General features: G+C 36.3%; 1 protein-coding gene across 2 annotated transcripts in view; it reads left to right on the forward strand.

Moving 5' to 3' along the window:
- The window catches only part of MSH3 (mutS homolog 3), a 141119-nt gene that overhangs the window by 75492 nt on the left and 39417 nt on the right, over positions 1–26210 (forward strand). For both annotated transcript variants that reach the window (XM_033110824.1, XM_033110825.1), the window contains exons 17-19: positions 1905–2021; positions 7205–7312; positions 16825–16936. In XM_033110824.1, the coding sequence (XP_032966715.1) occupies positions 1905–2021; positions 7205–7312; positions 16825–16936 (337 nt within the window). The remainder of the gene's footprint in view (positions 1–1904; positions 2022–7204; positions 7313–16824; positions 16937–26210) is intronic.

Consider the following 26210-nt stretch of genomic DNA (forward strand, 5'->3'; position numbering starts at 1 on the left):
TCCTTGGTTAGGCATTAATCCCTAAGAGGGGACTCATTTAAAGAAGTGATACTAGAGAAGTGTATCCTCCTGTGAGTGGTATCCTTTGTGGAATATGTACTACTACTGTTATTAATATGTTGGCATGAATTTGAGACGAAAATGTTACATTTGCCTTAGGAGAAGAGGGACTAGTAGCTGGTGATGGTATGGAAGAACTCTGTTAAGGATGGAAACAAATATTGACATGATGTATAAATGGTGATTAATTTATAATTTTAATTAAAAAAGAAAACTATTATCCATTGCCACTATGAAAGGATGCTGAAGACACAATCATACCCAATCTTTAGCTCTAAATACCATCCTCTTTTTTTTTTTTCTGTTACCGAAATGTCTAATAGAGATTTGAGTATTGTTAATTTTAGGAGATGTTTTTCTTCTTTTTGCAGACATTTTTTTCCATTTATTTACTTTTGTCCTATACTGTAGCTAATGAATAGAAATAGGCTTTATGAAGAGAAGTTACTAAAATGCATGTTAGTCTATCTAGAACAATAATTGAAATGTCTCACTAAATGAGTGTTGTTAGAAGAGAAAGGTATTATAAATATGTTTGCATAGACATCTATTAGGTTGGTGCAAACTTGTGGTTTTTGCAATTTAACCTTTTAAACCACAGTTACTTTGCACCAGCCTAATGGATGACATAATTTAAAAGCAATAAGCATGGCAGAAATCAGTGCCAGCATCTTTTGAACATTCAGTGATGTAAATTGAATGAATAAATAAATTGTAATTTTTTATTTGTTGTTTGGCCATCGGAGTCCTGACAGGAATAGCTTAGCATATCATGCATTATATTTTGAATGAACGGCCTGCCCCTAGTCCAGTCACTTGGCAAATTAAAGATAATTGTGACAGTGTATTATAGGATTGGGGAGCTGATAGAAGTCAGAGTACACTCTGTTATCACCTGCCTATCTCTCAACCCTGGCCTTTTCTTCTTTAAGGTCTCATCATAGTAATAACATTTACAGCAGTAACAAGCACCACAAGCACCACAGGACAGCTCCTAACACTGAGTGCTAATGACAGAGGTACTCTGTTAAGCACTATCTGTTTGATCCTCTCAGCAGTACCTATGAGGTAGATACCATTATTATTCCCATTTTATAGATGAGGAAAGTGATATTTAGAGGTCAGTTATATTTCCTCAAAGTCATGTAGCTATCAGGTAAGTGGCCGAGTTGGAGTCTTGGCCCAGGTTCTCTGACTGGGGCCCTGTGGCCTCCCCCAGGCTGCTCTGCAGCTTCTTGAGAAGCAGCAGAGATTATATGCAAGCCCAGAGGAGGAGCATTTGGTGTTTCTTCCTGTCCAGGGTCACGGTGGGAACTTCTCTTTACGTCCTGAATGAATGCATTGCTATTCTTTGTAATGCTTTATCATTTTCTTTTTTTCACTAAAATGCTTCAATCCTACAAAAAAGTATAACATGGAAAGAATAATATGACCGTCAGCAATGTATCCACCTTGCAGCTTTGTCAGGACTTACTTTACCATATTTGCTTCTAATCTTTTTATAAAAAGCAAGCATTTTCATTTGGTGTAATTTAAAGAGAAAAGCTTTCTGCTCATGAAATGAAAAGTCTAAACTTTGACTTTGCCATATGGATATAATTTGAAATACATTTTAAAAGCTTCCTGAGCAAAGTCCTGTGAACTCCAAGTACTCTATTTACAACGAAGATCTTTGGAATCAATAGAGTTCAGGGCCACAAATAAAGCATGTTCTTTATTTACAGCTATTTACTTTCAAGGTTCATCAGAGAATAATAAATAACTACTTTAATTTTCTGAAGTGATAGCATCGCTGATTTCTTAGTAACCTTGATTTCCTATTTATGTTTTTCTCCCTCTTCTAGCACAAAAGCTGTGAGCCGCTTTCATTCTCCTTTTATTGTAGAAAATTACAGACATCTGAATCAGCTCCGGGAGCAGCTAGTCCTTGACTGCAACGCTGAATGGCTTAATTTTCTAGAGTGAGTTTAAAAAGTAACATATAATCTTTTTGCTATGAGAAATAGACCGGAAAATCTTTCCATCAAAAAGAAAAGTAGAGATTACTGCTTGTGACCTGCCATAAAATAGTTGAGTACATGTGTCCTCTGATTTTATTTTTAATCCATTCAAATGTAAACTCATCTTAGTCTTTGGTGAGAGACCAAATATACTTATTATTACTATACTAACATTTTGTTGCTAAGGATATTTAGTAGAGTCACTTTGTGAAATTTCACCATGGACTTGTTTACTTTTCTTATATAAAGGCTTAACATTTTGAGAGGTGGACAAAGTATGGGCTAGTTGTTTTGTTTTTATTATCTCCATTTAATTAAAGTTTTTTTATATCCTATATATTTTCCATCTAACTTTTTATTTTGAAAAACTTTAAATGTATGAGAAAATTGAAATGAACATCTATGTACCCTTCACCTAGATTTATCAAGTATTAGTATTTTGCCATGTTTGTTTTATATCTGTTTCATACTTTTTTTCCCCTGAAACATTGGAAGTAAGTTTTATACATCGTAACACTTTACCCCGAAATACATAGGCACACATCTTCTAAAAATAAATATATTCTGCTATATAATCTTAACACATTATTACACCTAAGAAAAATTACTAATTTAAGAATATATTGAAATTTCTCAATTTCCTCCCTCAAATTTTTAAATGAAAGATCTAATCAACTTTTACACATTGTATTTGGTTATTATGTCTCTTTAGTCTATTTGAATTTAGAATAGTCCCCCACCTTTTATGCTTTTTATAATATGAGATATTTTTTTGAAAAGTACTTGCTGCTGTCTTATAGAATGTCTCATATTCTGGATTTATTAATAGTCATGTTTTCATATTACAAGTTTAAGTCAGTATGTGCTGGTAAATGGTTAACAGCCAGCTCTCTGGAACAGTAGGGGTGTTTGTGGTATTTGCTGATTGCTGTAGTGTAAATACTCCTACTTTCACTGATTTTAAGCTGCCATTGGATAGGAGTTGGGAAGAGATGTGCACAGTTGTGTTTCATGAGTTTGTAGACACTGGCTCCGGACCCCCACTCATCTAAGCACTTTATCTATACTGCCTCCGTATTCCTCACAAGGACCCTGTGAGTTAAGTATCGTTATCATCTCCAATATATAAATGAATAAAGTGAGATGCAGAAATAAGAAGTTGCTCATAAAGTTAAGGATTGGAGCAAGGGTGTCTGGCGGTAGGGTATGTATCCTTTTTGCCATCAGGCCATTAAGCCTGCCCACAATGAATCTACAGGCATCACTCTAAACAGAAACCTCTCTCTTAGTCTTTCTCTTTAAAAACGTAAATAGTAATATTCAGTGAGGTCCTTCATGGAGTTTTATTCCATTTAAAGTAACCAATCTGACAAGTGAAAAAGAAAAAAAAAAAGAACAAAATAGATACGTGACAGTTTTTAAAAGGTTGGTATCATCTCTTTTTGCCGAGAGGAATCTTGAATTAGAGGATCAGGAAGAGATTCCAATTTACTTATCCTGACTCTTTTGAGGTTATCTTGACTCAGAGTCTTGGCAAGGATGGAAATTTGGTCTATTCAGTTCCTTTTCCAATTTACTTTCAATTTCCCATTTTAAGGGTTTTTCTGGACACTTGAGTCTCAGTTCTCCTGGCTTTTTCCCTTAGTAGGATCACTGAGAACATTTAAATTGGACTAAAATTACTCCTTTCAAGCTCCCAGGGCCATTTTCTAGGGTCCTGGGATTTGATGAGGTAATTCATATTCATTCTATTCATAGTGTAGATGATTTTACAAATCTGGGTTATGTTCTCCTTGTCGTTATTCTAGACTAAAGAAAATTCAGGTCTCCCAAGCTAAAAACTTGGGCATTATCCTTGATTCTTCTTTTTTTGTCCTTTTATCTGTTATCAAATTCCTTCTTGTCTTTTTTCCTTTTGAAATATCTCATTGATTTGTCCCTTCTATTTCTGTTCTCGCCTAGCACCCCACCATTACCTCATACCTTTCTTACTATACCAGCCTTCTGCCTGAGCCCTTTTGCCACATTAGCCCAGGAGAATTCTGCTTTCATCATTCCACCCATCTGATGTAGTTGACAGCTGCTAAGATAAGAGTGAGCCAACATTAAATATAAAAGAAAAATATGATACTCATATATTGCTAAGTGAAAGGAAGGACGCAAAACAGTATTAAAATGTATAATTCTGTATGTGCAAATTCACACACATGCACAGCATACAAACCTTTATATTTTTAAAGATCAAATATATATGCTTATTTTCTCATTAACATGCTTATTGGCCATTTGTATATCTTCTTTGGAGAAATGTCTAGTCATCTATATATATATATAGTCTCAAATATTAATTGATATTTCTGGATGGTAAGGTAACTGGAGATTTTAATTGAATTTGCAAGTATGTGTTTTCAGAGGTTTCTGTAATATACATATATGACTTTCAAAATAAGAAAAATATATTAGTTTTTATCTAAAAAGGGAATACTGGCCGAGCTTTAGTTAGAGCATTTGCAGCTAGAGCTCCCACTTGAGAACAGCATCAATTGTTATGCACATTATTAATTGAGGTGCCAGATGGTGTGAATATGATGTTATTTAAAAAATTATTAACCTCAATGAACCTGACATCAGAGGATTGAATACCAGCTATACAAGTGTATTTGTCTCTTACTGAGATACTAACTGTTGTGCATTAGTCATATGATAGTTGATCAAAATATTGCAAGAAATCAAGGTTGTAAGAAACTTTTGTGAATGGAACCCTCTCTCAAAAAATGTTTTTCTTCTTTTGTGTTCTAAAAGATGGGCTGTGGATATTGAATAATCTTCTCAATTACAAGTTCTTTAAAAATTGAATTACAATATCTCTTATTCAGTAGTTCACATACTTTAGAAATATATTTGCAAATAAAAAATAAAATAGTTTCCTTTTTTAGTAACTTCAATTATCATTGAGAAACATCTGATGGTAAACTGTCATAACAGTTTTAGAACTCAAGTGTCTTAATCTGCTTCCCATGGATCCAGCAATATCTTTTAACCAGAGATTAAATTATAGTGCTTTGGCTTCATCCTTAAGTTGGCTGGTGGCTTAGTGATCAAGTTGCATGTTGTTATGACATAAATCCAGTCTATCAAGTTGTTATCTGAATTGCTCATTTTTCAGCTTGTCATTTTTCTAAGTATGAATAATCTCTGTGAAATTTGGGAAAGTATAGCCAATGGATATAGACAAAGAAATCAAACAAGGCTTTGTAAGAGTTACGATAATGTTTAAGGTTTATGATCGTTTTTCATTTTATTCATGTCTTATTAATATTACTGATGTGAGAAAGAACATTGTTGTCCATATCAAAATATTACCTTATCCCTCCCTGCCTTTTTAAATACTGAAATGGTACCCACTGAGAACTGTGTCCCTCAATCAATCCTGGAAATTTAGAATCAGGAATAGTTACCCTCAACCTAAGGCTGCTGGGTAATAGCAAATTAGGGATTGTGACGAAGGGACCTGAGATGGAGGGATTGAGAGGAAGGAAAAACTGACTTCTTAGTGCCTAAGGTACGTTGACATTCATATCCAGAGAGGCAAGGACAGAAAACTCACATGTGGCTGCTCTCTGGCAAAAGAGAGAGTGCCAGGATAGGAAGACAACATGGGTCAGTAATTAGAACAGCGACAGAATAGGCCACAGTCCGAAGGGGTAAGTGAGTGGTCAGATCTCACAGACCAGGAAGGACAAGGTGTAATCACTGGGCAACCACTCAGGAGTGTTAGGTCCATGTAGCGTATGGCATCTTCAAAGCTAAGAGACCTTTTAAAGGTGGCAACTGAGTGCTGCTGGTCTGATTCCTGGGCCCAGTTTCCTTTGTGTTTAGGATTTTGCACAGGCTTAATGTTAGTGTAATTTATGTTGTTTGTTATGATGACTTTAATTCAGGGGGAAATAGGTAAATTATATTCGTTATGCTCTATCTGCTCAGGCAAAGAAGTATAAAATATACTGTAAATATTTTTTTAAATTTACAGATAGTTAACAAAAAAATAAAGCTGCATACTTAAAATGTTTTTAGTAGCTTAAGAAGTCATTTATGTAGAATATCTTATTCTGATATTACTAGAAAAATCAGAAGTTACAGATTCTAAAAAAATCAATGTAGTGAAAACATAGGAATAACTGGTCACATAATAGCTTAACCTGAATATCCTTCTCAAACTAGAAAGCACTCTTAAACCATTGTTTTTAAGAAGCAAGGAGACTAAATCTCAAAGTTTCTGAAACCCACAGTATAATAGATATCTATTTTAAGAGAAACATTCAGCATAATACTTTTTCTCTCTTTGAGGAGATCTTCTTTAAAAGGATGTAGGGGTATACCTATGCCATGAGAACATGGGATAATTGAAGCTGAGAGAGAGAGACAGTGAGAGAGAAGACAGCTGCATACATTCCTATATTTTTTCTGAATAACTTTTAATAATGACCCTTACGCTTCTAGACCATCAGCTGTTTAATTAGTTAAAGGTTTGAGGCAATGACCATTACCTTTTAAAAACAAATCTAAAAGTTAATTTCTCTATGCACTATTAATAAGATAACTGCAGATCCCTCAAAAAAATACTTTTCTAAAAAATTGATTACAACATCTATGGCAAGGTTATGGGCTAGATGTCAGGGCTGGAATGATAGGTAAATCGGAGGACTCTACCAGGGAGAGTCTTCCAGTTCAGTGTGTAGAGGATGACATTTGGGTGATGGTATGAAGGAGAAGCACGGAGGGAACCTGGGTGGTTCATGATATTGAAGCTAATGAAAATGATCACTACATTAGTGTTAATTGTACCTAAGTTGAAATGTCATGGTCAGACGAAATGTGCAATGTGGTATTAATAATAGACATCTTTGTCTAGAAGCTGTTTGAAATATGTATAATTTTATTCAAATGAAACAAAAAGAAGCCCCAATAATCAAGTTATATCGAACAGAAAAGTAGTTCAGTGTAATTTCCCTTCTTCACTGCTAGATATGCCCAGTTATTTTGTTTTAGCTTATCTTGCTACTAAAGTGCTCATTACTATATAGCTTTCCTAAATCTAAGAAATCATTTTGCTCACCTTTTGTTTTTTGTTGTTGCTTCTGTAGGAGTTTTGGTGAACACTATCACTCTTTGTGTAAAGCAGTACATCACCTAGCAACTGTTGACTGCATTTTCTCCCTGGCCAAAGTCGCTAAGCAAGGAGACTACTGCCGGTAATACATTTTTTATTCTCTGCCCCTCCTATCCCCATATCATTGCTTTAGATCAGATGACATTATTCAATCAGTTTTAGTGTTTTTATTATAAAATTCTAAAATTGCTCACATATGTTGGACTCTTGGTAAAGATGAATCTCATACACATATAGCTTGATTTTAAATTCCTTTCTGGCTTGCTCTGTCACTAAGTACAACGAAAGCAGATGTTCACTATAACTCCAGAGGTGAATATTATATATTTCAATTTTTAAGTTTGTGTGCGTGACGTTTTTATAAAGGAACAGTCATTTCATTTGTTAGTTTTGACTTGAACACTTTATAATATATTTCACTTTATAATTATAAAAGTCTCATTTAAATATTTAAATCAGATATGGGTGACACTCAAGGTATGGTTCATTCTGAGGCATATTGTTCCCTCTTTCTCTCAATTGCTCTTCTGTCCAAAACTTGAAGCTTGAGCCAGGCTTTTTGCTCACTTCTCTGCCCTCCAGGCCCACTGGGATTAGGGGGTTCCTGCCTTTCAGACCCTCTGGGGTGGCAGTCCTGTTCCCATTTCTTTGCTTGGCAACACCTGGGCCGCCAGGGTTTCAAGCCGCCCTACCCCAGGGTGGCTCTGTGCCTGGGCACACCCCTGAGCGGGTTCTCTGTGGCAGCTCCATTCCTGCTGCACTCTGCTGCTTAGGCTTGCTCTGGCGGCTCCCCAGGCTGGAATTTCATGCTGGTGGTTCTTGCAGGTCTGGTGGGCATTGCCCTACGGGGCTCTCTGGGTCTCTTTTATAAGAGCATAGCCCCTTCCTGGGGGCTCTGCCCTTATGACATAATCACCTCTTCAAGGCCCCACCTAATACCATCACATTAGACAGTAGGTTTCAACATAAGAATTTGGTTGGGGGGCATAAATATTCAGTTTGTAGCTTAAAGCCTCAGTTTTTTCATATACCTACGAAACATTAAGAGAATATTTTAACTTGCTGGCTTAGTGTGAGAACCGAAAACAAAACATTGAAGAGATAATGTCTGTCGGTGCCGTGGCATAGAGTTCATTACTATAATAGATATGTTTTACTCTTCATGCTTCCTGCGTATCTTAGTTTCCTCTTTAGTTTGTGCCAAATATCTTTTTTAACATTTAAATGTCCTCTATACCTAGCGGTATAGAGGATCATATAGTAGATATCATAAAATAGTTTGTTTAATGTAAAGAATTTACTTATTTGTGGGAAGAAAGTTGAAGGAATTGGCTGCGCTATTTATAGATTTAAAATGTACTCAGTTTGCTGTTTTGTTTCATTTTGTTGTGCTGTCCATTTATGCGTGGAGTGTGTCTGCAATGCCGGTCACAACAGTTTTGTTTAAAATAGGTTCTTTGCATTTTTGTTATTGTACAATTTCTTGTCACATCAGAGTGATTCAACATACATACTTGCCTAATCAGTTAAGTGTTGCCATTTTAGAGCTGAAACTTTAGAATGCAGGAAATGAGGGGAAATTATATTCTATTAGTCATCTATAAAAACGAGTTATGTTTTTTTTTTAATTAATTTATTTATTTTTAAAGATTTTATTGGGGAAGGGGAACAGGATTTTATTGAGGAATAGTGTGTACTTCCAGGATTTTTTTCCAAGTCAAGTTGTTGTCTTTTCAATCTTAGTTGTGCCGTTCAGCTTCAGGAGGGTGCCATTCAGCTTTAAGTTGTCCTTTCAGTCTTAGTTGTGGAGGGTGCAGCTCAGCTCCAGGTCCAGTAGCCATTGCTAGTTGCAGGGGGCGCAGCCCACCATCCCTTGGGGAGTCCAACCGGCCACCTTGTGGGTGAGAGGACGTACTCCAACCAACTGAGCCATCCGGGAGGCAGCTCAGCTTAAGGTGCCGTGTTCAATCTTAGTTGCAGGAGGCGGAGCCCACCATCCCTTGCAGCACTCGAAAAGTTGAACCGGCAACCTTGTGGTTGAGAGCCCACTGGCTCATGTGGGAATCGAACCGGCAGCCTTCGGAGTTAGGAGCACGGAGCTCCAACCTCCTGAGCCACCGGGTGGGCCCCATGAGTTATGTTTTTACTCTAGTTGAATCTAGTTCTGGAAGAATAAGTCTATCTTCAGTTGACTTGATTTCTTCCTTCTGTATTGCGATCTTAGTAGGAATTCTTTCTTGGTGCACAAGTTTGTGAAGCAAGTTTTTCCTAATTGTTTCTGTTTCTGAATTAAGCAGAGGATTGGCTACAGCCTGTGCATTTAGTGTGTGTTCAGGCAAAGCTCTTCCCATTGAAAATACTTGTACCTGGTTTATCCGTTCTTACACTTCTTCAAGTGACCTTCTGCTGTTTGCTGCTGATAATGCTGTAGATAATGAAAAAAACGACATGTATATGAGTATATGGCTTGGACATTACACCAAATTGAGAATTTCATATCTATATGTGTATATGTATATCTACGTATATGTACACCTAAGCATGCATATTATTACACATAATGTATAATTTAAAATAATACATAATTTTCAGTGTGGTATAATAATCAGAATCTAGCTTTGTTATCGAAAGGCCTACTTCTAGCCCACCCTCTGTCTCTAACTAGATGTGTACTCTTATTTAAGTGTTAGGTATCCATATATAAAGTTGTAAGAAGAAAAGTTATGAATTAGTAAATGGGATAAATCTTAAGGTTGTAGAAATTCTTTATTCAGATGTAGCTTTGGCAAAAACTCCCATCTGAGGAGTAAAACAGTATTCCTTATTACATCACTGTAAAACTGTGTGATTAATTCCTAGACCCATCAGAAAATTAACAAGCAGTTTTAGAGTATCTACTGTATGCAAATTTGGTCCCAGATTTTTTCAGTTTGATGCTTCTCCTTAGGCATCTTCGTGTGTGTGTGTGTGTGTGTGTGTGTGTGTGTGAAGTGACCCCTTGATTTGCATAAGTAAAATTTGAATCTCTCTTTTAGGCATGTTCTTCAGAGTGTACACTTTGGATCAGACAAGCATGGGGTTTTGAATGGTAGTTTTTTTTGTTTTGTTTTAAATAGCTGACATTAAGCAAATTACTTAACATCTCTGATTCTCAGTTTCTGCATTGACAAAATAATAGCTAGCTATCAGAGATATTGTACAGATGAAATGAGATAAAGATATATAAAACTTCTAAGCAGGACCAGGCAAATGATAAGCATTTAGTAAGCACTTAGTAGCTGTTATTTTTCAAAGGTGTTTAATTATTCAAAAATCAGAAAAAATCAAGTATGGAAAAAATTCTTTGTTTTTAATAAAAATATCTGAACTTAAGGGTTGTTAGTATCTTCATACCCCTAATAATTTATTGTTTTTAACAAATCATTTTTAGTTGTTAATATTCAATCTTATTTGTCTCTCAGAACACAATAAGCATAGTTATTTTAAAATCTGTTATCTGATAATTCAAATATCTGGAGTTCTTCTGAGTCTTTTTCTAATGTCTGTTGTTTCTGCTCTTTTTCATTCATGTATCTTCTTGAATGCCTGGTTGTTTTGATTATCATACGAGTATTGTATTCGCAAAATAATTTATAGAAATAATTTGATGTTACATTTCTTCTGAAAGAATCACATTTGCTTTTATCATGCACCTCAAGACATTTATAACAATCTGGCATCACTAATCCATATTTAGATTTGAAACAATTCAAAGATTCAATGGCTGCAGTTCTTGTCTCAGATACACTCTTATGCCTAGTGTGCAGCTCCTTGGTAGCTCAATCCAGAGCAAAGCTGTACATAGTGCTCAGCCAAAGCTACTCCCTCAGGAATCAGCAAATGCCCTTCCCGGGCGTCTGTCCTACCCCAAGTCCAGTCCTGGTAATTCCTTTCTGTCTTGTTAGTTACCAGGTACCTTCAAGTAGCTGTTTTCTATACTTTATTCAACTTTTTATTTGTCCCCAGTAGGATTGTTCCAAATCGTGCTCGCTTCGGCAGCACATATACTAAAAATAGGATTGTTCCAAATCACCTATTCTATCAGATAATTTCAGGAACTATTTCACATGGTAAAGTAAATTGGATATCATATGTTTAGAAAAATCCACCTGAAAAAACTTAAATGAGTAATCATGTCATAGCCTTTAAGTAATGTAATTGATCTTTTTTTTAGCAGCCATAAAATTGAGTGTAAATAGCCATGAAATAGGAAACTTTCACCTAAAATGCATTTTTAAGCTAGTATTTAAGTATCTGAAGTTTCCTTTTTTCCCATAGATTTTCAGCTTGTTTAAAGATTTAGTGCATTTGAGCTATTGTAATTAGTTCAAATTGATTATTTGGCTTCACAATTGCAGTCTTTTCTTTCTAAATGCTATAGGCATTTTATCCATTTTAGGTAAAAGTTTTTATTCTAGGTCTTTCTATTCAACTTATATTCTCGATATTAGATGTTTTACTAATGTAAATCATATTTTGTTCGTCTGGGGCAGTTAAAAGAGAAAGATGCAATTTTACCAATAAAAAATAAAATAAATAAATTTGTTTAAATTCGATGTTTCATTCTTTCCAGGCAGCACCCAGATTTCCTCAGTTCTTCTTCAATGCCATAAGATTTCATCAGCATAATTTTCGTATCTTTTTTGCTACAATTATCCTATCCTAGATGATAATCTCAGCTCTGCTTCTTACTCAACCAGGAAGTGTTTTGCCGTTATATAATTTTGATAGCAGCAGAGTAAGTCAGTGTAGATTTTAGAGCAGAACAAATCACTCAAAATTTTATTTTATAGTGAAAACCTTCCTGGGAAATCATATCAATGTCATGAATATGATATACTGTGTTTCCCTGAAAATAAGACCTAGCCGGACCATCAGCTCTAATGTGTCTTTTGGAGCGAAAATTAATATAAGATCCGGTATTATATTATATTATATTATACCCAGTCTTATATAAGATCTGGTATTATATTATGCCCGGTATTGTATTATTATATTATTATATTATATTATCCCCGGTATTATATTAAAATAAGACCGGGTCTTATGTTATTTTTTGCTCCAAAAGACACATTAGAGCTCATGGTCCAGCTAGGTCTTATTTTTGGGGAAATAAGGTATTGATTCCACATGACAGAGCACTGAGGATTTCATTTTAAAACTGATATCACTTATAGATGGTTTCTTTTTTTTTTTTTTACAGTAAGTTCATAACCCATCTAGATTAAAAAGTCTATCTTTAGAATTATATTCTAAAATTTAAAAACTGTCCTTTTCCTGTGATTATAAATGTCTCTTTCCAAAGGATGGTTTCAAATTGTTTACTCAGAAGATACTTCAATCACTTTCTTTGAGAAATGTGAGTATACATTCTTGGGGTTTTATTAACAAGATACATATAAGAAGAAGAATTTAAGTATTTAGGAAAGTAGCATTTCTTGATGTTATAAGTTCAGAAATGTGCTTATATGTGAAAGTTCTGAGTCAGCGAACTAGAGGAGGTCATTGTTAAGATATTATAGGGAAAAAGACCAACAAACGGCCAAGAAATTGATGAAAAGGTGTTTAACCTTAGTAATGAATGATGGCAAATTAAAACAATGAGATGACACAGTTCATCCACCATATTATTAAAAATTAGAAAGTTTGATAATACCAACTTTAGGTGAAGAGATGGAAAAAGAAGTCAACTTTCATATACTGAAGGTGGGAAGGTAAATTGATATAGCTACTCTTATCTATTAAAATAAAAATTATGCATACCCTATGACTTAGAAATTCCACTTTGGAAATTTCCTCTGGCTTAGAGAAATACTTGGACATATGCATATGGACACGTGTAGAATTGTTCATTGAAGCATTGTTTATAACAGTGAAGATCTAAACAGTTTAAATATTCAACAACAGAGAACAGCTAATAATCCATGTATCAGCTTCCAAACAATGCTGAAGATCTGATAATTAAAGTTATAGGTAAAAACAGAAATTAAAGTTTACAAAACAAGACCAGCAAAGCAAAAAAAGTTTTTTGTATCAATGTACCAAAAGATGCCAAAGACTATAGAAAGATGTTTTAAATCGATCAGTGTGATACACCACATAAACAAAATAAAGAATAAAAATTATATGATCATATCAATAGATGCAGAAAAAGCATTTCACAAGATACAATATCCATTTATGATTAAAACCCTTAATAAAATGGGAATAGAAGGAAAGTATCTCAACATAATAAAGGCCATATATGACAAACCCTCAGCTAATATACTTAATGGTGAAAAACTGAAAGTTTTTCCTCTAAGATCATTAAGATCAGGAATAAGAGCACCCCGCTTACCCTCTGTCCCCCATGACGACTGTTACTCAACATAGTACTGGAAGTCCTAGCCAGAGCAGTCAGGCAAGAGAAATAAATAAAAGGCATCCAGATTGGGAATGAAGAAGTTAAATTGTCACTTTTTGCAGGTAATGTTTCTTTACATAGAAGTGATTCTTAATTGTCACTTTTTGCAGATAATGATTCTTTATATAGAAAACCCTAAAGACTCCACCGAAAAACTATTAGAAACAATTAGCAAATACAATAAAGTTGCAGGATACAAAATCAAAGTACAAAATTCCATTGCGTTCCTATACTGACAATGAAATTTTAGGAAAAGAAATGAAAACAACAATTCCTTTTGCTGTTGCCACCAAAAGAATATAATACCTTGGAATAAACTTTACAAAGCATGTGAAGGACCTATGCGTTGAATACTATAAGACATTATTAAAAGAAATTGAAGAAGACACAAAGAAATGGAAAGATATTCTGTGTTCATAGATTACAAGAATCAATAGTCAAAATGGCCATATTACCCAAAGCAATATACAGATTTAATTCAATCCCTATCAAAATCCCAATGGCATTTTTTTCAAGAAATAGGAAAAAAAAATCATCAGAGTTGTATGGAACCAGTAAAGACCCCAAATAGTCAAAGCAATCCTAAGAAAAAAGGACAATGCTGGAGTTATCACACTCCCTGACTTCAGTTTATATCACAAAGTGATAATAATCAAAACAGCGTGGTAATGGCAGAAAAATATACACACAGACCAATGGAATAGAACTGAGAACCCAAGAAATAAACCCATATATGTATGGGCAGACAATTTTCGACAAAGGAGCCAAAAACATACAATGGAGTAAAGAAAGCCTCTTCAGTAAATGGTGCTAGGAAAATTGGAAACCCACATTGAAAAGAATGAAACTAGACTACTGTCTGTCACCGTATACCAAAATTAACTCAAAATGGATCAAAGACCTAAACATAAGACCTGAAACAATAAGTTGCATAGAACAAAGTGTAGGTACTAAACATGTGGACCTTGAATTCAAAGAGGATTTTATGAATTTGACTTCAAAGGCAAGGGAAGTAAAAGCTAAAGTAAATGAATGGAACTATATCAAACTAAAAAGCTTCTGCACAGCAAAAGAAACTGTAAACAAAACAAAGAGGCAACCAACCGAATGGGAGAAGATAATTTGCAAACAATACCTCCGATAAGGGGCTAATATCCAAAATGTATAAAGAACTCGTACAACTCAACAACCACAAAAACCAAACAATTCAATTAAAAAAGGGCAGAAAACCTGAACAGACACATCTCCCAAGAAGACAAACAAATGGCCAACAGATATATGAAAAACATGCTCAACTTCACTAGTCATTAGGAAAATGCTAATCAAAACCATCTCATATTGTTAGAATGGCTATTATCAGCAAGACAAGTAATAACAAGTACTGGAGAGGTTATAGAAAAAAAGGAACCGTCATACACTGCTGGTGTGAATGTAAATTGGTACAGCCACTATGGAAAACAGTATCGAGTTTCCTCAAAAAATTAAGAATAGTATTAATGACCCAGCAATGCCTCTTCTGGTATCTACCCAAAAAATCTGAAAACATTTATCCATAAAGATATATGTACCCCTGTGTCCATTGCAGTATTAACAGTGGCCAAGACATGGAAACAACTGGAATGTCCTTTGATAGATGATTGGATAAAGAAGATGTAATACATATATATGAGGTGTGATCAAAATATTTAAATGTTTACGTTTAAAAAAATTATTACAGTAAAAACACGTTGCCGCTAATCCTCCTCGGAATCCTCCCCCTCACTTCAAACACACTTATCCCATCATTCTTGCCACTTACTGAGGCAGTTCTGGAAATCCTCTTTCATGAGTGTCTTTAGTTGTGCTGTCATGGTTTCCTTAATATCCTGAATCGATTCAAAATGTTTTCCTTTCATGGTCATTTTGACTTTGGGGAAGAGCCAGAAGTTGCACAGTGCCAGATCCGGTGAATAGTGGATGAGGACACACCGTAATGTTTTTATTTGACAGAAATTGCCATACCAGAAGCGATGTGTGATGTGGAGCATTGTCATGATGGAGGATGAAGTAAAGACACTCACGAAAGAGTACCTCCAGAATTCCTTCAGAAAGTGGCAAGAAAGATGGGATAAGTGTGTTTGAAGTGAAAGGGAGTATTTTGAGGGGATTAATGGCGACGTGCCTTACTGTGTTAAGTTTTTTGAAATTTAAACATTCACCATATTTTTCAATCATACCTTGTTCAATGGAATAATAGTCGGCCATAAGTAAAGATGAAATACTGCCTTTTGCGACAACATGGATGGATCTTGAAATTATCATGCTAAGTGAAATAAGTCAGATAGAAAAAGTCAAGAACCAAATGACTTCATACGTGAGATATAAATCTGAAACCACAAGTGAACAAGACAAACAAACAAAAACTCATAGACACTGACAACAGTTCAGTGGTTACCAGAGGGTAAAGGGGGAGAAAGGGTGATAGAAGAGGGAAAAAGAGGCCGAATATTTTGTGATGGAAGGAGAACTGACTCTGGGAGGTGAACACACAGTGCAGTATATAGATGATGTATTACAGAAGTGTACACTTGAATCCTGTATAATTTTACTAACCAATGTCACCCCAATAAACTTAGTAACATTTTTTTTAAAGTTCTAAAAAATACTGAAGACCATAAAGATGTTTTAATTAAACAGAATATGAAAATTTTAAGACATGACATCCCCAAATTCAACACATAATTTATATTAATGTAACAAATGTAGAAATAATTTTACATGATTTTTTATTATGCTTACTACTGAAAATTATTTAAGTAGCAATAATCTGAACTATAATTTTTATTAATGAAAGTATCTTAGAGAATAATAGAAATATAAAAATTAAAAAGGATCTTGTAAAAAAGGTAGATCTCAGTAGTGGAGCCATTGTGCAAGACTCTGCTAAAGTTTGTGCTTCAGAGCACTATTATTATAATTGTCTTCCCAATTCTTATTTTATAACTAAAATTTAACTTTTATACTCAAAGCCTTATTCTGGATGTATGTAACTAAAGTCCGTGTTTAAGATTTTGTTAATTTGACAGACTGACCAGAACGTTTCCATGCTATCTTAGAGATTTTTTAAAATGCTTTTTCCAAGCCTACAAATTGAAACATGCTTGTTTTTACAGACCAACTGTGCAAGAGGAAAGGAAAATCATAATTAAAAATGGCCGGCATCCTGTGATTGATGTGTTGCTTGGAGAACAGGACCAGTATGTTCCCAATAGTACAAACTTATCAGTAAGTAATAGAATACATTATGCCAAAAATAATTTAATTAAAGGTGATAACTTTGATCACAGACTTTTAAATACCAAACAATGTTTTTAAAATGTACCCAAGTTTTAATTTTGGCTTTAAATGGACTAATCCTTTGCTATAGTTTTATGTTTACTGCCAAATACGGAGTGCTGTTTCTAATGAAAGATGATCTATAGAGGAAAAGATTCATCAACTAAAGGGTTAGTCTTAATTAGTTATCCTGGGTTACCCAGTAAAAACATTTTATATTTATAAATGCCCACGAATGCTAATGCGATAGAATCATACCATGGTTTTGCAAATTCCTATTAGTGTATTGTGCTGTATAATGGAGCATTATTTCATGCTCCACTACATTCAAATGTTCTGTGAAAGAATCAGAGATGCTTCAGCTGATTTCAGTGATGAGAATTTTTGTCATGTGGGCTAGCATTCTCTAACAGAACATTAATGATCCTAAATATCATTCATTTAACACATACTGAACACAGCCCAGGTAATGAAACAGGTATTAAGACAGTGGTAAGCAAGACAAATACTCCCTGCCTTCAGAGAGCATTCTGTCTAGCAAAGAAGACAGGTTGTTACCGTATAGCTCAGGATGATTCACATCCATGGCAGGCTGGAGCAGGGTGGCAAAAGGTTATATCACCATACTCAGAATGTTGTGCAACTTAAAACTTACGGATTGTTTATTTCTAGAATTTTCCATTTAATATTTTCATACCTCTGTTGACCATGGTACTTAAAACTGTGGAAAGTGAAACCGCAGATAAGGGGGTCCTACTGTACTCGCCAAGAGAGTGATTGAAGCTAAGGAAAAAAGGGAACTTGTGGGAGGGTGTGTGTGTGTGTATGTGTTTGTGTGTGTGTTATGTCATCAAAGATAAACAAAGCCGTATGCTAATTAAAGCGTTAAGGGTAGTTTTATTCAGTAGGGTAAAGAGTCCAGCATGAACTGAACTCATCTTCAATTTGTACATAATAGTGACTGGGCATTTTATTAGTATGTTTTTAAAGATTTTTATTAAAAATATAACTAACATACAATATATTAGTTTCAGGTGTATATTATAGTTATTCAATATTTATATATGTACAGAAGTGATCACCATGATAAGTCTAGTAACCATCTGACAATATCATGCCATCACAATATTATTGACTATATTCCCTATGCTGTACATTACATCAGGTACACAGCATAGTGGTTAGACATTTATATAATTTAAGAAGTAACTCCCCTGTCTAGTCTAGTACCCTTCTGGCACTATACATAGTTATTACTATGTTATAGACTATATTCCATATGTTTTACTTATATCTCATGACTATTTTGTAGCTACCAATGTGTACTTCTTAATCCCTTCACCTTTTTTCACCCACCTCCCTAACCCTCTTCATGTCCAGCAACCATCAGAATATTCTCAGTATCTATGAGTTTCTGTTTTGTTTGTTCTTTAGATTCCACATATAAGTGAAATCACAATGCATCTGTCTTTTCTCTGTCTGACATACTCCACTCAGTACAATACCCTCCAGGTCCATCCATGTTACCGCGGATGGCAAGAACCCATTCCCTTCCATGGCCGAGCAATATTCCATTGTATATATGTACCACCTATTCTTGATCCATTCTGCCATCGACAGACACCCAGGCTGCCTCCACATTTTGGCCATTGTATACAATGCTGCAGTAAACATATGGATACACATGTCTGCTCGAAGTAGTGTTTTGGTTTTCTTTGGATAAATATCCAGAAATGGGATTCCAGGGCTGTTAGTCACTGCTGGAGAAATGAGTTGCAGGAGACCAAAATTGGTCTATTAGAATTTATTTGGCGTGTTTGAGCTGTGGGAGGTCAGGTTAGAAAAGACCATAACCTCTCCGAGTAAGAGGGGTATGGAGTTTTATAGGGGAGAGGTAAACTGGCTGTTCCTCTTCAGTGCATCACAAGCAAGAGGAGAGCAGGACAAGATGGCTTCTAAGATAAGATGGTTTCTATTTAGCACATTCTGGGAGGTTTCTCCAGGCCTGTAGTAGAATTTGGCGGCTTTGGCCTGTAGTAGAATTTTCTATTGAGTTCGGCTTTTTCTGTTGGGGTGGGGGATGCGGTTAAACCGGTTGACATAACCTTAGCATATGTTATGTAGATTTAAGTTGGAGCCAGGAGTGAATCCCATACAGATATAAAAACAGTCCCAAGTCACAGGGCTATCGCTGGGCTGAACTAAATAGAAACATTGAAACTGGTCTGCAGAGTAAATGATAATGAAGCAGAATCATTAAGAGTCAGAGAAAGAAAAGAAAGCTTTGGAAAAGACCAGAGAGACAAATCTTAAAATAGAAGATTTAGTGCCACCATTACAGTCCTCTGTCTTAACAAGGTCCTTTGTCTCGTGTTATAGCCTTTGTTTTAAAGTCTATTTTGTCTGGTATAAGTATTGCTACCTCAGCTTTTTGGTTTGCTTGTTTCCATTTTCATGAAATATCTTTGTCTATCCCTTTACTTTCAGTACATGTGTGTCTTTCAATCTGAAGTGAGTCTCTTGAGGCAGCATGTGTAAGGGTCTTGTTTTCTTATCCATTCATTCACCCTATGTCTTTTGATTGGAGCATTTAATCCATTTGCATTGAAAGTAATTTTGGATAGATATGTAGCTATTGGCATTGTTTTCATATTTTTTATCTTTTTCGTCTTAAAGAAGTCCCTCTAACATTCCTTGTAATAATGGTTTGGTGGTGATGAACTCCTTTAGCTTTTTCTTGGAGTGACTGGGCATTTTAAAGGGAGAAAGAGGGAATGAGGAGGAATGGGGGTGGGGAGTAGGGGAGTGGCTTGAGCAGATTCAGGGAAGTGAAAACATAAAAAGCAGGAAAGAGGATTGTTTAATATGAATCCTGTCTCAGGAAAGAGGATTGGTTAATGTAAAACCTGTCTGGGTTTACTGATAACTGGTGCTTATACCTTTCCACTGGGACTAGGAAGGAATGGGAGGGTTATCTCCTCTAATGTTTGCATTTTAAGGAGATGGTTCTTAAGTCCTTGAAAACTCAATTCTAGGAGGGAGAAGATTTACATCTCAAAGAGGCAGAGAAAGGATTTATAATTGCAAGTTTTCTGAAATAACTGCTCTCAGGGGCCTATCTGCCTATCACTAAGTTTTTGGCTGGAACACACAGTAAATTCTCCAGGCAGCATTGCGCTTTCTCAGGCTGGCACTGTAAGGGGAACTTGGGTCATCCTAAGGATGTGGTCTTGCGCTGTTAGAAATTATGCTAATATTTGTTCTGGCCTCTTAGTGGGGAAGGTAAATGAAATGATTTGTGCTGAGAGGGTGCAGTTTTTATAGGGCAAGTGTGAGGCTTAATCAAGAAGAGAACTCAGAGGAGCCTGACTGGAATGTGGTCGAGAAGAGAGTCTTTGTCAATATAGAGTAAAATAATCTGGCGATGAGATCAAAGAATTAATATGTAGGGCATAGTTATGGAGAGAGGACTTATCAGACAATGAAATGGCTAAGATTTCAGAGGTTGTGTTCTTCTGAGTGATGGCAAGATCCTAGTGTTACTGCAGAAGGGGCCATCCTCGGCTTGGTGTCCAGGTTCTTGGCGTCTCGAGCAAAGAATTGAACGAGGCACAGAAATAAAGTGGTGAAAGAATAGTTTAATAGAAGAGATAGTACACTTCAAAGAAATAGGAGTGGACCCAAGCAACAGAGAATGGCTCAAGAGCCATTCTTTTTTTAAATTTATTGGGGGGACAATTGTTAGTAAAATTACATAGGTTTCATGTGTACAATTCTGTAATACATCATCTATAAATCCCATTGTGTGTTCACCACCCAGAGTCAGTTCTTCTTACATCACCATATATTTGATTCCCCTTACCCTCATCTCCCACACTCCACCCCCCTTTAGAGCCATTCTTAGAAGAGAAAGTATACTCCAAAGGGTTTGGAGTGAGCCCCAAGCAAAGGCAAGGCTCAAGAGGCTCAGAAGGGCTCGGACTGGTGAGGAGTTGGAGTTTTTATCTTTTTTCTCTAGAATGTGCTGTTCCTTTCTGAGTGTGGGAACACTTGATTGACACCTGTGATTGATAAGAGGCTATTATCTCATCTTTTTAGACTGGGCATGGTCCTTCCCAGAATTCAGTCTGTTATAATGATATTAATGAACTTCCGGACATATGTATGATATTATAATGATGGTATAATAAGGCCCAGGTGAAATGAAGGTCTTTGTGGCCTATACTGCGAAGGTGTAAGTGGCTGGTTTAATCTAGTTGGGTATTTTATACCCTGTGTTCCTCATAAGGGTAGATAATTACAATGAAAAGGGGGAAGTTTTGGGCAGAGAAGGGAGGTCTTTTGGGCGGTCGCATTCTGTAGATTATGCAGGAATGCAGAGACCTGATGTCTATCTCTAACTGCCTGCCTTGTTTTCCCCTTGAGAGACGTGATCCCCTTAAAATCTCTGTGGGAAGTTGAGGGACAGAAGGTCTTTTCTCTCTGTATCTACTTCCTGCTGGACAGGGCCGTAGAGCTGTAGGGATTTATGGAACTCTCGCCCTATCTGATCTCAGATGAGAGGAAGGGATCTTGAGATCTGCCTAGAAGACCGCGTTGGCTTGTTTGGTTGCAGCTGACAACCTTGCTGGGGCATCCTCCGCATCCCCAAGGCCCGTGAATGAGGAAATATAGATTTTAATGAATCTATTCAACTAGTCAGTCATTCAGGTGTTGTTAATTGTCCAGGAGTTAGACCCAGAACTGGTAGGAGAGAACATTAGGCTTCAATGATTACAATCAACAAGTATGCATCAGAAGTTTTAGGGTAATTATCCAAAGCAGGGGTAGAAGAATTCTGTGATTCAGGTTAAAAGTTTCTATAGTGAGGAGCCCTTTCATTTGGCCTGTATCACTAGGTATGGCCAAGGAAGGTGAATAGCAGAAGTGGAGGTCGTTGCAATGAGGAGATCAAGTAAAGAGTTTGGGAAAGAATCATCCATGTGGATGTTGAAATCATCTAACATAACAGCAGGATTTGTAGTGGAAGAGGAAGGTTGTCCAGGTATCAGAGATTCCAGGAGCTGGAGACTGGTGACCTGGAGGTCTGGAGTGTCTGCACTGAGGACAAGTAGAGACAGGAAAGCCCTGAAGAAGCAGAAATGGGAGAACCTCTGAACACTGATACTTATGATAGGATGTGGCAAAAAGCTCAGCCTCCAAATCAGAGGACTGAAAGGAAGTAACAGCCAGTGTATGAAGGAAATGTTAACCGTGGAGGTTAGAAACTTGGAAGCATTTGGGAATTTTTCAGAGGACAGTGGAAGAATTGAAATGTAGGGAAGCAATTGAAAAGAATTGAAACCAAGGAAAAGAAAGCCCAGAACATCAGAGCAGCCATCCTGGGCTGTGAGCAAGGATGATAAAGATATGCGCATGGTCACTTTGGCTAGGGTGGTAAGTGAAAGGCAATGCTTTGAATTGCATCTAGTTAAATGTTACATTTTGATACCATACAAAGACTTTTGGTATGGTATCATACCAAAGGTTATAGACATAATCGACATAGACATAGTCTATAACCTTGTTCATTCTCATTAGGGAATTTATAAATTACTTAATTTATCAAACCAAGTTAATAAGTACTAATGCTTTTGTTATCTTTTAAAAGAAGATTATGTGAACATAAGAATTTTCAGCTCCCATAATACCTGTAGGGTATAGCTTTTTTGAGAAAGTAATGTGGTTGTAACATTTAGTACCTTGGTTTGTATTTGACTTATAAATCACTTAAACATCATTTCCTTTTCCTGTTCCCATCCCCCAGCACACCAGCCAGCTTGATCCCAAGCATGTTATCCTTGACATTGATTTTTGTTTTGTGTCTTTTTTCCCTCTTTTCCTCTTTCTTTTAAATAATTTATTATGCTATTTAATAATGCAATATTTGAGAAAATAAAACAGCCTTCTGCCTAATTATAGGAATGTTTTAAGGAAATATTGAAGTCTTATATTTAAATTTTTACCAAATAAATGGAGTGGTTTATTCCAGCAAGCACCTCAGAATATTCCAGAATATTCGATTCTTTTACATATGCTTTTTCTAACTTGAGTAGGAGTTGATATAGAACTGTTGCTATGGTGAAGTGCATTCTATTTTGCAGGGTATAAAGGGATAGTGTTAAAAAGAACTTACTATGTAAAACTCAATTTAAAATATTTTTTAGGTGTTATAAAATATACCCTGAAAATAATTTTCTGAAAGTCAAATGACATTGTTGCTTTTGGTAATCATGTAATTTTAAGAAATGGTCTTTTGTATATGTAATTATAAGTATACTTTTCTGGGTTCTGTATGACATGAACTTATGGTGCTTCTGAAGAAGCCCACTTTTTCTCTCCCAATTTTGGAATACTTTTCCCCGCGTATTTCACAGTCTTGCAGTTATTTATGAATTTTTTGTTAGCATTATTTTATGAATACCTTGTTCTTACAGATTTTGACACACTTACTTTTTGTGTCAGTATTGTGCTTGATGTCAGACTTACAAAGAAGAGATATAATACCTCCCTTATCTGGTGGGAGACATACCCAGTTAAACTAACACCAATCGAATACTTAAAAAGAGGGAACTAACAGATTGCTCAGTAGAAAAATTGGCAATAGACTTGAACGGGAGCTTCAAAGTAGAGGATATCTAAATTTTCAATAAACAAACTAACATTAGTTTTGACCTGCTATATTAGTTTTCCTGGCAGGAATATAGCAAAGAACCAAATAGAAAGGAACTATGACTTTGCGATGCCTGTGGGACATTAGGTGGATGTAAAGACCAGGAGAGAGGTCTGAGCTAGAGTTGGGGTTGAGAGTCATTACAGTGTATGTACAGTGAGTTTAGAGTCTGGATATCGTCACTGAGATTGTGTAAGAAGGTAAAGGAGGCTGCTGAGAAAGCCCTCTCAGGTATCAACACTGAAGGACTTGTTTGAGTGAAAGTAGGTTTAAATAAAGAGACCTTTTCAAGAATCTTTCAAACATAGTTTCCCTGCCTTATTTTTAGAATTTAGAGTTGTAGTTTAATCTGAACATGAAAAAAATAAAAATACAACTGTAACAAGATGCTATTCTATTCCTTCCTATCCTTTAAGACTGACCTCTGCCTCATCTTCTAGGAAGCCTTGTGTGATTTCTCCAAGCAGAATGGACAGGGATACTCTTTCAAACCCTGGTTTTGGTTCCCATCCCGTCTAATCTGAGCATTGGTAGACTTAGCAGCCACTGGATCGTCCCACCTGCATCTTGCCCACCTCCAGTTCCCTCTCCACTCGGCCGCCACAGGGCTTTTCCTAACATGTCCTGTCACTGTACCACTGGAATTAATGCTTCAAATTCCAGCCGTATATCCAAGTTACTGTGCTCTGGGTCTTGGCAGATGGTATTCCCTCTGCCTAGAATGTCATCGTTTCCCACAGCATTCACTCCTACCTCACACACACCCACACTCCACCCCACTCTCCAGCTCCTGCTTTTCTGTACGTCTTGTCTTGGATATCACTTCTTTCACTCAGCCGTCCATCAGCTGGGATGGGTACTCCTATCCCATACCCAAACACTCTGTGTTTTTCCCCATTTGAGTATTTATCCCACTAAATTATAATTGCCCTTTTTTGAGGGTGGGCCGTGGTTCCCAGTGGACAGTGAGCTTGAAGAGAACAGGGAATATGCTTGTAGGGTTTAGTCATACTCCTATCAGTCACGGTTCTCTGGCACACAACAGGCACCCAGTCAGATTTGCTAAATAAATAAGGATTAGCTAACAACCTGGAGCAGTGTCCAAATCTCACTTTGCATTTTGTCTTTTTTTTCTTCTCAAAATTTTATTTTTCAGGATATTATAAGGGCATTTTACAATTTACAGAATAACTGTCCTGTAGAACTAGAAGAGAGATTAGGGATCATTTAGTATAACCACCTCTTCATACTTGTGAGTAAACTAAGACCCAAGACGGGGAATTGTCCTGCCAGAGGTTACCCAAGTTGGGGAGCCTTGAACTATTACCAAAATATAAAAGTATTCCAAGGCAAGCCAATGCTTTTTTACAACCTTTTTCATTTTGCAGCACACATAGGAAGTAATAATAATTTGAAAATTAGGGTTTTTAGTTCGTGGGCTTTTTGTTTTGTTTTTGTTTTTAATATAAATAATACAAATTCACCTTATTGGGAGAGGGACGGGAAAAAATTGTGGTTGACAGTTTCTCAATTTGTGGAAGGGAGGAAAATGAGTCAAATGTACAAAGTAGGAAGATTCGCAGGAAGTGCTGGAACCCTCTGGGTCTCTGTGGCCCAGGGGAAGGCCACAGCCCAGGTGTTCTCCAGTGGGACTGGGTAGACACAGGAACCCACAGTTCCTTCTCTTGAGGTCAAGGAGAGGCCTTCGGCGCCTCAGTCCCTAGTGCTGGGTGTGGCATATGTAGGTGCTCATATATTTGTTACATGAATGATGCTTGAAAGTGGTTAAAATGAGGGAGTACAGGAAGGAACCAAGGCCCACAAACTGCCCATTTCCTCCCTTTTCCCAGGACAGATACTTTCAGCCACCCAGAAATGTTTGCTTTGGCGATATAAAAGTTAAAAGTAAGATTAGTTACAATAATATTCATAAGCTATTGATTCTTTGTACCTAATTACCAAGCAGAACAACAATAATGCGTACCATAAAATATGTCTGAGTTTTAAGCTTAATTTAATTCTGTGGCTGAATTATTCTCGGATTTTGCTGTGTGTTTTTCATATAGCACGATCATTGGATCAATGACATGGAATCCTAGTCACTGCTGAATAAATAAGAGCTGCCTTAGCTCAGGGCCAGCATCCTGGGTCCATCACTGAGTACACTGGAATGATGGTTAATATCGGAGGAAATATTAATGGCATTTTAACATTGTATTCTGTCACTTCTCTCCCCTGGCGCCCCTTTCTTTCTGCTTCTGAAATGGTGAGATAAAAAAAAGGGCATTTTGTATGATGACTGATAACTTTTTAAAGTGTTCTGACCTGCTGCGCTGCTGTCTCTGCTCAGAATGTTACTCTTCTCTCTTCCTGTCCTTTATTCATCTCCATTGATTGAACTCCTACTCATCCCAAAAAATACTACCGCCCCTGTATAGTCTTTACCATCACTCTGGCCAGAAATGATCTCTTTCTGTTTTAGCACTTTCTTGTTCTGTTTTTCAAGTTCTT

Source organism: Rhinolophus ferrumequinum, chromosome 7 (genome assembly GCF_004115265.2).
Source record: "Rhinolophus ferrumequinum isolate MPI-CBG mRhiFer1 chromosome 7, mRhiFer1_v1.p, whole genome shotgun sequence".
In the NCBI taxonomy this organism is placed as follows: Eukaryota; Metazoa; Chordata; class Mammalia; order Chiroptera; family Rhinolophidae; genus Rhinolophus; species Rhinolophus ferrumequinum.